The following is a 13154-nucleotide window of genomic DNA, read 5'->3' on the forward strand; positions in this document are numbered from 1 at the left end:
AATTCCGTTTTAGGTTTAGGCAGTCTAGGTAAGTAGCCATTTCTAGTGTTGTAGCCATGCGAACTTCTCAATGTCGATTTAAAACTTTCATAATGTTGAGGAATGTCTACTTTGATTGCATTTTCTACGGTGGTACAATGGTGAAATAGACGTCTTCCAGCCAGAGGGAGCCAATTTAGACACTTCAGAGCTTCTGAAGAAGACATATTGCCTAATTTAATTTTCTTCGCAAATTTGTTCTGAAAACTTTGCAATTTTTCCATTTCTGATTTAAGACCGGGTTGATCTCCCCACACTGTGTCGGCATAGTCTAGGCCTGGCAGCACTAGCCCATTGTAGAAGGCTATGCGAGTTCTATTGTCTAACATGAAATATGCAATTAAACAAAGAAAGACGATGACCTAGTTTCTTTAGCAAATTGCTGATATGTGGCTTCCAGCTCCATTTTGCATCCGTTGTTACTCCCAGATATTTGAATGACTGCACGCGATCGATTTGTGTACCATTTGGTTGCAACTCAAAGTCTTCAAATAAGGATAGCATCCTTTTACTGCCTGCCAGCATAAATTTGGTCTTCTTGACATTTATAGTCAACCTGTTATCAGTGTACCAGTTACTGATTTCAGTGAATTCACGTTCCAGAGCAATTTGAAGTTCTTGACGTGTTGATGCGTCACAAAAGAGAACAGCATCATCTCCGTGGTAGACTTTGAATGTTCTGATGTATCAATTTCAAGCCAAGATTATTGACGATTTCTTGAAGTTTTAAAGAAAGATCAATCTCATTTTCACTAAGATCATCGAGTGACATGTTGTTAGAGCTGTACATATGACAGTAGCCCAAATAGTCAAAATCAAGACCAAGACACATTAGATGAAAATCCTTCTTTCATGAAGTGCAGGGAAGATGAGCATAGTCCGTTTTGATAATTTTGAGACAGAGAGGACACTTTGGTGTATCGCTCACTGCAATAGGGCCAGGATTAAGCTCCACATCACCACAGAGAACAATGCAACCGGTGGCACAAGCATACGTGGTGAAATGTATTAGTCGAAGCAGCTTCATATATGTGTTAGGTCGAGCGATTGAACGACGTATCTTGTTGTTAGAAACATATTTAGGTGGCCGTGTAAGCTCTTCAGACGAAGAAAATATATTAAGTCTTGACTTTTGAATTAAACTTGAGCTTGTAGTATTCAATTGTTCTCTTAAGAGCAGAGAAAATACGATAAAAATCACCGGACTCAAGAGCGCCAACTTGGCAGCCATCTTGAAATCACCTGATCGTTTGTTTGGTTTTGCTTTTTGTTAATTACTCCTAATTTCCTGCCTTTTAACTTCTGTAACAACAGATGCCAAATGGACTCCTGATATTCTAAAAATAAGCCAAAAAAAAACTATTTACTGAGCGCAAAATAAACGAATATATTGTGTGATTGTCGCTTGAAAACGAGAAACAACTGATCGGATGTTCAAGCGGTTAAAAGAGTTAGTTTTGGTGGAATCATCTGTCTAGACGGGCGAGGAACGCTAGAACATCCCTATGACTGTTCCGACCCCAATTCTTCAATGGTTGTCATCATGGTATTCATGTTACCAAGAGCTTGAGCATTAGGGGAATCTACTTCTCTCCACACATGCATCCGAGGATTTCATTTTCAGTGGACAGTTAATGAGCAACAAAACTCTCAGGAATCCATTTTCGGCAAACTCCATTTACATGTAAGGAACCGCATCGTGATCCATAACTTCTTTCCGCGATACTGAACGAACTTTTATTATTGAAACACAGAACATATCATCTGTTCAGTTAGATGTTCAAGGAGAACAAAATCGATTCTTTGAAGTTAATATCACCAACACAAAATTCGAAAAAATTGGATTTCATCGTCAGAAGGATAAAAGAGGAGCCGTGAAGATATTTTCAGCCGCAGAGAATCTGCTCGATCCAGTTTATATTTCTATCTCTTGCAGTAGAACCAAGTTTTTTAGCAATAAAGGTCCTTTTATCAGTGTCAACGTTCCAACTGCGGTTACGAACGAGATTTAGAGATATAAAACCTCAGCACAACCTCTTTAATCTTAAAGACTATTTTCTGAATCTAAAACCAGAAGTTTGTTTGCCTGAGCGCAGCTTGTTTTCTTCTCATTCTAGGGAAAGAAGAGCAAAGTTCGTTAGGTTAAATTGCTATTACAACAAGAACGTGCGTTGCATCAAAGTTGAGGCTACCAGAGCAGATAAAGACATTCAAGACTCCCGTTTTAGTTACCTTAAGGTAACAATGCACAGAGGTTCAAGCCTATCGCTGATAACTCATATAAACGCATCTTTAAGAATTGCGAAATCCTTCTTTCATAAAAATAAAGAAGACAACCGAAAGGTTTCCTGAAGATTAAGCTCACTATTTCGTGGCTCCTAAACCGGACTACATGAAAATAAGTCCTAATAATTTCAGATTCCGGTATATGAAAGATTATTGCCATTTTCACCATTAAATAATAAATCCCATAACTGAAGTTGAAACCAACCACAAATTCTGCCTGAACACTCGCACGTCTTCAAACGAAGGTCGGCTTTAAAAAAAATTGTTATTTTCCCGTTAGGTATATCATATATCCTGCCGAAAAAACATAAGTTTCCCTTGCTTGCGTTTAAGAGTGAAAACTTTACGGTAAAATCCGAAGGTATATTTTGTGCAATTTTCAGCGTGTTTGAAAACTTTCTGAACTTGACTTTCCAAGGATTCTCTGGAACAATATTCAATTTAACGGGTTACTTATGACGGTTATTGTCGAAAAAATTACTACAATTAGTATTGGCGATAACCACGACTTGACGAGGCATTGATGTATAGAACATGTGCGCACGCAGCTCTGTCAGCTACTTATAATTCGGCAGAAGGTTGAGTCCAATTAGTATTAACAAAACCACTGATACATGCGTTAAAAATTTTGTAATTTCAGAATATATGTACTATATGTACTTTAAAAGCTCTGCGTGATGTTCTATAGTTTCTTTTAATGAAGCATGCTTGGGGAGAGTTTTTTCAGGAGGCACACTATTCTGTGACAGTAAACTTAACTAAAAATAATAATAAAACAACTAATATCTAACTGAAACCTGTAAGAACTTTTCTCGCTCCACAACTAACGACAGAATTTCTAGTGTTTTGCTATTTATTTTCATGTATTCCACCATGAATGAGGGTCAGGGCTTGGCGCCCATTGTGCCCGAAATAACTTTAAGCGTGTCTGAGAAGATCTCCTCTTTCAGATTGCAGGCAGATGTGCTGGCATTTCATTACAACTATTTTACTATATATTCTTCAAGCTTTACAAGTTTTCAGGAGAGCCTATTGTTGGACCTGAAATAACTGTTTATGGTAGGGAAAGTAAGATACGAGAAGAGTTCACCGTTTTCTCTCCACGCGCAAAACTGATAGGCCACTTGCGTTCGTTGAGTGAAATGCTAAATAAGGGTCAAGTGTAAGATGGTGCTAATTCGTTAAACTGATAAACAGAACAGAGGTATTGAATATCACATTTGTGGCCTCGGAGCACGTTCTGGATTTCACTGAGTGTAAAAATTTATAAAATATAATGATTTCTGATACAATCTGCGGCAAGTTATAGATTTGAACAAGATAAGATATCTACCATCGGCCCATGAATGGTCTCATGGAACTGTCCAGGTCTCTATCCAAATATATTTCAAGAAGTATATATGCAAATGAAATTTATGCAGGAAACTGACCTAGAAGTACAGCGCTCTGGAGAACGGAACTCCACCGCAAATCTACTCACTAGAGTATTTGTAAAACACTCAGGAATTGAATAGCGATTGTATATCGAGTTATAGATGCACGCGCGAGAGAAGGGTAAGAGTTGATGAGAGTTGCTCGATGTGCAGCTGAGAGTAAACTGAGCTTCTTGAGAGCTCTCCAAACTTCCCAAGTGTATTAATAACTCGATATAGGTACAGTTAAAGCATGAACCAATTATTTTAGAACAAAGCATGTAAACAATAGTTTTATTCGGAAAAAAAAAATTAAAACTGTGTCGGGTTTACCAAATAATCATGTTCTACTCGAAAACTATGAAAAGGCAGAAACGACCAAGAAATATTTCGAGACCAAATATGTATTCAAAGAACTGAAATTTTTCTTCTCTGGAGCGAAAAATGAATGAAATTTCTATGCAAGACTACGTAGTAGATTCAGCATGCTTGAATCGTCGTTTACTCAAATTCACGACCAGAAAATTGCATAGGTTTGTGTTGAAAATTTTTAAAATTCTGAAATTATATGGTTTTTAAATTAAAATATTGTACTTTGACAATAATTTTGAAATCCAGCGGCTGAAAATGATATTAACTGTTCGAAAAACGACGCAACATATTCAGTTAAGCTAGTAATCCCTTTTGCTGAACCCTTTTCAGTCTTGTCGATCACTACGCTCCTCAAGTTTTGTTGAAACATCCGGCACCCCATTAGATAAGTTTGAGCCTTTTAACAACTGTCCAGTTTTTTTCACTTTAAAAACTTCGGAGAAAAGGAAGGGTGATTTCTCAACATTTATGATGATAATTTTGATGATTTTGAACCATGAATACGATTAAATCAAGTTACAAATCATCACACGATTGTAGTGAGCAAATGTAACGAGCATGTGCACTCTTACACAATTACGACGATACTCAGTCTCGCAGATTTCTTCATCTACAGAACGAACATCATTTCCTTTTTTTGTCCTTCGACATCCAATACCATATTTGTTGATACTACCAACAAGTTTGAAAAAAAAACCCTTATAGTATATTCCTGACTACTTGGCACTAAGTGCATTGAAGAGCGTCCCCGCGCATTTGGCAATGTGATTTGGACTGAGGTATTCTTTCTAATACAATATTGATGCAAACTGCTGACGCGTGCTTGTCTAATACTTTGATGGTGACTCATAAAATATTAGGTATGCTATTTTGATTATTCTAATTCCGTCCTTATCACAATAATGAAACGGTTTGGAGACACAAAATGATCCGAAAGACACACATGCTTCAATAGACACAGATGATCTGAGAGACATAAATGATCTAACAGACAAACATGATTCAATAAACACAAATGCTTCAATAGACACAAATGATCCAACAGACACGAACGCTTCAATAGACAAAAATGACTTAACATACTCAAATGATCTCATAGACATAACTGATCCAAGAGACACCAGCGCTTTAATTGACGCAGACGCTTCAATAGACACAAACGATCCAATAGACACAAATGATTCAGAGACACAAATGACGCCACGAGCAGAAATGATCCAAGAGACATGAATGATTCAACTAGCAAAAATAATCCAAATGATAGAAATGAAATGATAGATAACCCAGTTGCCCCAAAAAGCCGTCTGCCTTAAGAAACATGGACCTCTTGATTTACTTTGTGGAAGTTTCCAATACCCTTTGAAAATAACGAATTCGTAACTAAAACATGAATTATGAATTCCGATTTCTTCATCGTCAATTAAAACTCTCCGTTAAATCGGATTCGAAATTTAGAAAAAGCTGTCTATTTAGATCATACGCGATGCACTCTTTAAAACGCCACGAAAACGCTTACAACATACTAGAAAATCGGGGGAAAAAATTTCAGAAAACGGAATGTTAATCAGTGTAATGCTTGTGCCGGAAAACTGGTGTTGTATATCAAGTTTTCACCTCATTAGCCGCTTCAAGAAAAAAAAACTAAACAAACACCGAGGTAACCCACGCTGGATAACCAATGCAAAAATGTTAGGAAAACAAAGCGTAGAAATGAGTTTTTCCATGCCCCGAGAAACATGCCGACAACGTAATTTTTTTTTCTCGTGAAAAAGAAAATTTTTTTTCCGAGTAGAAATTGGTGATAAGACTTCCGAAGGCAATTAAAAAACCTTTGGACGTGTTGAAAACAGTACCAACGTATTATCATCGTTTGTCTCAGATGTAGTCACCAGCGATATCACTTCCTTGTAGCGGAACGTAACCCTACGAAACCACCTATCGTAAAATTTAAGAAAAATCACTACTCTCTTGTCAAGGATGAGATAGCTTTCCAGTGCTCTTACAACCAACATTAAAAAGACGTAAGTCTTAAGGGAAAACGTTTGAAAAGTGTGTCGAGGATTGTGGTGATTCTGGATCATAGATTTAAAATAGATAAAATGGATGCGTGCAATTTTTTTACACCGTGTTGGTGAAAATGGGTTCTCCATTACAAATATTTTCATGTGTTCCATATAGGGACCTCAAGTTCAGAAATAAAGGGTAAACTCACCACACGATTTGGAAAAAAATGGTAAATAACAACTGATTAATCGATTAATTAGTGAAGAATGTGATTGTTAAACCTCTGTTTTCAGCGGTCTTCCGCATCTTCTCTGCCCGCCGAATTACGAGAATGCCACAATACAGCTGCAAGGTAATTATCTTCCTCTATACCAAAGCTGACAGTCAAATTAAATTTCTTTCGAAACACGTCATCGATAACGTGAGTAAGTCACGGGATTGAGGAGGAAAAATTCAATAAATGTCGCTTGCGGAAATAATTTTATCCAAACGATTTTAAAAGTTGTAGCCACCGTAACTGTATGAGTTAGATAGTGATTTGATTGACAGATGAAACTGATGAGAAGAGCTTAGGAAGGATTAGAGGCTACGGAAAATTGCCAACACCTTCTTATCTTATCTTTTCCTTTTTTTTAAGACACAAAGTTGCTTATAGACTTCCGTAACAGAATTTTAAACCCCTGGAACGGCCTGAGCCAATAGGATTTGTCTACTTTTTGTTTTCTGTGGGTATATTTAGCAGACAAATTCGAACGGACTTTTATTAGTTCTTGAACAGAGCACGAAGGAGGCGGGCGGTTAGGGTAAATAAGTAAGTCAAGTAAGTGAGATCAGCAGTATGTAAGGTCCTAGTACTTTTGGGAAAAACTTTCCCACTGTGCTTTTTCCATAGAGTTTCTTAATGTTCTTTCCTATCTTTAACATAAAATCGGTTTTATCTTTTTGCAGCCTTTATGAATAACACTGCAAACAACACCCGACGAATCAAAATGAGGGACAATCGACAAGGTATAGGTATGTAATACTGTTCGATATGCAAGTCACAGTTTTGAGCAACTTATTTGATTATATCCTATGCTTCTTTTTTCCAAATATGGAATTTTTCGTTTTGAAGCTATTGAAAATGAAGAGGCTAACGTTTGCACCTCCCTTGGGGTTTGTACCATACAGTATACAGTATTTATAGAGCGCTAATTCCCAATGGTCCAAAAGCGCTTATTGTATGCGACTCCTATTATAGCAAACACCAACAACTCTCAAAACCCAGTCAGTGTGCTCGATCACAGGGAACAATAGTCGAACTCCAAAGGTTTTGAAATCTTTCAGTCGTGGTGTGATAAATGAAGTAAAGTCAGTTATCTGAAACAGTCGATCATTCACGCTCGTGGTAGCATATAACTTTCTTTTGCAACGAGCCCTGAACAATTTCACTTAAAAAACTCGATCGCCTTGTTCAATAGTGGACTGAATTGAATCTCTTGGATTATGCAGATGCAGTTTTGAGTTCGTTTCTACCTCGGGAATGCCAAAATTGACAACTATCGTTCTTTTTTAAAAATTGCGAGCGGGTTAAAATAGCGCAGGGGAGCTCTTGCAAGCTTCTTGTTTGTAGGTGTTTCAATTTCTTGTCCACTTATTGTTTGGACAATCATATGTTGGAATGAAATCACTGATAAAATAATTTAAAAATAGCAAATGCTTTATGGGACTAAAAGATAGCACTCTTCTTTTAAAAGAACGCAAAAGAAGGAATTTCGTGATATCATAAGTTGGATAACTTATAATAATAATTTTCCCCTGTAAGAAACGGGTTTTTGAGATTTAAAGTCTGGTTTTTTACTTCATGCTTTGTCGAAAAAATCGGAGATCCGGATATCAAAAACTAAATCCAGATTTCCCAATCAAAAGGACCCCATTATTTCTTTCCGTTTGTTGTCAGAAATTCATTCGGAAATGTGACTGTATAACATATCGTAGATGAAGTGACCTCATAACGCTCGATGACTTCTTCTCTGCAGGTTCCGCTCTACTGTTTCCGGACATTTTTTTTGACTTTTCAAATTCTACCATCAATTCGTGCATTGCCAATAGATTGCCAAAAGAACACTGCAGTTTGCCTGGAAGAAATAATGAAGGAACTCACCCAAGTTCGATTTGAGGTTAACATTCTCTTAAAGAACAGAACATCGTTGAGATGTAAGTAAGATATCCTTCGTTTACTTGTATTTATCATTCCATCTTTTCTAAATCGTTACTTATATTACGGGAGACTAATTCTGCAGAATGATGAATCCAATTTATGTTTCAAAGGAGTAACTTTGCAATTCTAAAATAAGTTTTCTCTTCGTAGTTCTTATCCTTTGCAATATTCTTTTAAAAAGAAATGTAGCTAAACATGGAAAGGAAAAAAGGAAAAGGATAACACTTTGAAATGCTTGCAGTAACTTCCTCAGAAAGAAGCAACAAACGGTCTATTAGAATAAGAAACAGTATATTGTTCGGTTTGGAGCCGATTCAGGAGGGAGGAATCGAGGAATGAAGGTGTTCGTTCCAGAATGTGTACGACAGTATTGTCTCTGTGTGTTTGACAAACGTGAATAATATATATATATATATATATATATATATATTTTTTTTTTTTTTTTTAGTTATTTATTTTTTATTTATTTTTTATTATTTTTTTTATGTCCGTTCTATTTTTGTCGTTTATCGTCGTTTTTATCCTCATTAATTTTCTTTATACGTAATCAAAATTAACGAGAGTTGGAGGCTAAAGTTAATAAGTGCGTGTCAACTATTTCACGATCATATTGTAGATGAAAAATCGCCTAATTTTTCTCGTCTTTTGTGTCTGAGATCCATGATTATGACACTATAAGTATATAGTTGCAGCACCCGAACACTTGCACCTTCAGAATAAATATAAGGAGATTCTGTGCAACAGTTATCGAATGCTACTATTGAAATGATATTCCTATATCAGTGCGGGAGAAGCCCACTAGAAAACATTTTTTAAAGAGCAGTTTTTATGTATTACTTTTCTTAGTATTTATTAACGTCTTCCTTTCACTATGTACTATTGATATATTTGTTGTTAAAAGTGTGATTCCTATTCCCTCTCATATATCAATCGCTTTTGTTCTATTGTATTGTATGAAAAAAAAATGTTATTTGGCGTAAAGGTCATCTAATTAGCTTGCTTTATTATACCTATCTCCAATTTTCTCTATTTTGTTGTAATTAATCAAAGATTGTGATTGTTGAAGTGAAGGGAAAAATGATAAAAAAATAATACAGATTATAATGAGTCGATCAAGTAGCACTTCTTTCGCTTATAATCAGTGTTCGTCTACAAAGTACGTTAATAAACTTTCATGTTCATACCATTTAATTTTACACGACAAATAAGATAAAAGATCTACGAAAAATGTAGGTTCCGTCTTTTTCTTTCCAAGATATAAACTTTTTATACATTTTTCGTCAGGTGCAAATCTATATCCACCCTCGTTTTAGACATTCTCGCGCCATCGGACGCCTTTATTTTATCTTCAATAGCTAAGAACTGCGCTGAGCTGTACAAATCTGGTCAAAGGGTCAGCGGTGTTTACACAATCGACCCGGATGGTTCAGGCGCCTTTAACGTATACTGTGACCAAACTACAACCGGTGGGGGATGGACAGTGATCCAGAAGAGAATGGATGGCTCTGTCGATTTTAACCGCAGCTGGGATGATTACAAGCATGGCTTCGGTAACTTGGTCGGTGAATTTTGGCTCGGACTGGACAAGATAAACCGCCTGACACAAACAAAGACAAAGAACAAGCTTCGAGTAGATCTAGGAGTAAAAACTGGCAAGACTGTTCACTCTGAGTATGGCTGGTTTGGGATTGGGACCGAGACAGCTAAGTACTGGCTAGACCTTGGCAAAATTATAGGTAAGTAGACCGTTTTTTTAGCACTCATCGCTCGATCTTTATACGTTACTTTTCTCTCGTCAAAAGCTCGATCTAAAACTCCACGTAGTCGAATAATGGTATTATTAAGTAGCAGGGTAGCCCTGAGGTAGACCCGCATGTTCTGATTGGTTCTTACTCGGTCGAGAGTTTGGTCTGAGTGCCGCATAACAAACTTTTTACTAACTTTATTTTATTTATTTGTTTATTTTTTATTTATTTACTTTTTTTTAACGGAAAACAACCATTTTTAAATTGCAAAGACACTATACGAACCCTTGAATTATGCGGATTTCTTTTGTTCTGTTTTGAAACAGATGCCACTGTTTCCAATGATTCACTCGGTCCTCATAAAGGTTTCGTTTTTGGTACCTGGGATAAGGTTCCTGCTGGTTGTGCTCAACAAATAGGAGGAGGCTGGTGGTATGACAGCAGTATTACCCAATGTGCTGTTTCGTCAAATCTTAATGGTATTTATCCACGTTGTGGAAAAGAAACCTTGGCCGCTATCCACTGGGGATACTTAGGGAGAAGTGCCAAGAGAAGCGCTCCAACATCAACTGAAATGAAAATAAGACCAGTGGAATTTATGCGCGTGGCTTGAATTCTACTTAAATGAAATGTGCATCTACTGTTTGCAAAAATAAAGAAGTGTTTTGTGTGACAATAAAACACCGATTACTTTTTTCAATCTCTTTACTTCAAGACTTAGAGATTTTTAGAATGCAAATTAGATTAATGACAGCATCATAGACTCGACTACACTTTTGTTGTAAAGAAGATATATCGTAATCAGTTGGTATCAGAAATGTTTTATTATTTGCAGACTTTATGGGATTTGTTTAGAATAATGCGATTAAAATGTCACCAAACATAATTTTGGGAAAAAACATATTTTCATAACACCGAAATTAATTCAGAAGAATTCTGTATACAGTGGAACACTATATGCCATAAGATAGAGTTTATATATGTTTTGTTATTAATACAATAGTTTTTATATTTTCTAAGGATTCTTCAACTTTGTTATTTCAGTGCTATCAAAGATTAGATCACAAAAGGTACCTTTAAAATGTGACTTCATAATTTGTGAAGAAATAAAGACTGCTTTATAATATTTCTACGTCTACTTAAAACTCTTATTGATTGAGTTGCCATGGGAATCCACTTGTGGAGACTTCCTAAGCTCGAGGAATACTGAGCCTACAATGGTTTTCAATTTGATATTTGCAGTGAGGATCTTTCGCTTGATCCGACGAATATGTTATGGTATCGAAGTCCACTTCCGGGCCTTGTGTAACCGCTTACTTGCGTAAAAGTATTAGTTTAACATGTTTCAAATGTCTATGCAACATACTGAGCGCAATAACTCCTGCTATTTACTTCCGTGTAAATATAATGACAAAAACAATTATGTTCCAAAGTAGGAAATTTTATCATCAGTCTCATTGGATTCTTCGCCGATATACTTAAAATTTCAAGGGTTGAAAAGTTGAGTAACAGACAAGGGACATACCTTCTCAGTTTAGGCTTAACTATTTGCACACTCTTCAGAAAGCGAATTAATGAAAGTGAAAAATTAAACATCCTTCAATTTATTTCTTAAAGTCACATTGCCGTTTTCCTTCATATCGAAAATTTAATTGGACTTGAGTGATATAGTCCAGTTTCTTTGGATGTCTGTGGTATGCAGAAGCTGGTGGAAAGCACAGTCAGTTTTGTGTTTAGAGACTTTGATATACCTGCTCTCTAACTTCACGCATGCATCCATAATTCGATATACGCACGCTGACCAATTCTTTAATGTTTCATAAATAATCTATTACATGATGTTGAATAACCACATTCTCTTTCCACAATGTGGTTGCAGGTTTTCTTTCACATGTCGGTACTAATGCACTTTTTCGCTTGACCCAATTTTGTCAGAAGTCATCCACGGTTTATTGAATTTACTCAGTAATGTGATACCTTCATTCGGTCAGATTTTGATTGACACCGTTTTCATTCTCTGTGTTTTGGCATTTATTTAACTATAAACACTACACAAAAATTTCCAGAATATTTCAGGTACATCAGTTATCTAATAATTGCGTCATTTGCATTCAAATTTCTCGATGAGATCCGAACCGAATTGAAATTATGTGAATAACATACCTAATACATAATAACATACCTGAAGTTTCCGTATGCAGAGTTTCGAAAGCTTATTGATTTGTAATGAGTAGATTTGCGACGGAGTTCCGCTCTCAAGAGTGCCGTACCTCATAGGTTAGTTTCCTGCATAAATTGCATTTCTATAAAAACTTCTTTAAATGTTTTTGGATAGAGACCGAAACAGTTTGATGACACCTTCTATGGCCAATATTCAGATTTGTAGTTTGCCACAGCATTGTATCAGAGGGAATGCATCAATCAGAAATCCTTATATTTCATACATTTTGACACTCAGGGAAATCCGGAACGTGCTCCGAGGCAACAAATGTGATATTCAATGACTTTGCTGGGTTCACCAGTTTCACAGATTAGCACCATTTTCCCTTGTTTCATCGTATTCATGACACTTAATCTTAATTAAGCAACTTACTCCAAAACACAAGTGGTTCATATCAGTTTTACGGGTGGAGAGAAAACGGCCAACTCTTCTCGTATTTTACTGAGGATAAATGGTGAAATAGCTTTAATGAAATATCAACACATTTGACCACACACCACAATCTGAAAGAGGAGATCTTTTCAGACACGCTTAAAGTTATTTAGGACACAATGAGCGCTAATAAGACTGGCTGAAAGCCTGACCTTCATTCATGGTGGGCTTAATGAAAATTTATTTTAATATATGGGAAATTCCGTTGCTGCCTGTAAAAAGTTTGAAGCGCATAAAAAGTTCTTTTACCTGTTTCATTTGTATGTTAATTCGCTTTTTGTTTTGACTTCTTTTTCGTTAAATTTACTGACACAGAATAGTGTCAATAAGCCCGAGCCAATCCATCTAAGTGCAAGGAAATCATTTTCCGCAAGAAAGGTTGTACAATAGAGTTTCCGATGGTGTCTGGAATACCACAGACAAAAGAGCTTACTATTTTAGGG

General features: G+C 36.3%; 1 protein-coding gene across 2 annotated transcripts; it reads left to right on the forward strand.

The window, feature by feature from the left end:
* Nucleotides 1-6903: 6903 nt before the first annotated feature.
* LOC131784727 (angiopoietin-related protein 7-like) lies at nucleotides 6904-10671 on the forward strand. Of its 2 annotated transcripts, XM_066159022.1 has the most exons (5): nucleotides 6904-6933; nucleotides 7062-7127; nucleotides 8132-8309; nucleotides 9669-10049; nucleotides 10385-10671. In XM_066159022.1, exons 3-5 carry the CDS (start codon nucleotides 8243-8245, stop codon nucleotides 10669-10671), a joined length of 735 nt encoding a protein of 244 aa, XP_066015119.1. In that variant the 5' UTR covers nucleotides 6904-6933; nucleotides 7062-7127; nucleotides 8132-8242. The 2 variants fall into 2 exon arrangements, with proteins under 2 accessions (XP_066015119.1, XP_066015120.1); XM_066159023.1 differs by lacking the exons at nucleotides 6904-6933; nucleotides 8132-8309 and having other exon boundaries at nucleotides 7053-7127.
* Nucleotides 10672-13154: the final 2483 nt, after the last annotated feature.

The sequence above is a fragment of the Pocillopora verrucosa genome, chromosome 12 (genome assembly GCF_036669915.1).
Source record: "Pocillopora verrucosa isolate sample1 chromosome 12, ASM3666991v2, whole genome shotgun sequence".
Taxonomy (NCBI): Eukaryota; Metazoa; Cnidaria; class Anthozoa; order Scleractinia; family Pocilloporidae; genus Pocillopora; species Pocillopora verrucosa.

Excerpts from the sequence above, each read along its gene's own strand:
- LOC131784727 (XM_066159022.1), top strand. The coding sequence starts at position 8,243 with ATGAAGGAACTCACCCAAGTTCGATTTGAGGTTAACATTCTCTTAAAG. Across the intron at positions 8,310-9,668 it reads GAACAGAACATCGTTGAGAT|CTAAGAACTGCGCTGAGCTG; the intron begins GTAAGTAAGATA and ends TATCTTCAATAG. Across the intron at positions 10,050-10,384 it reads AGACCTTGGCAAAATTATAG|ATGCCACTGTTTCCAATGAT; the intron begins GTAAGTAGACCG and ends GTTTTGAAACAG.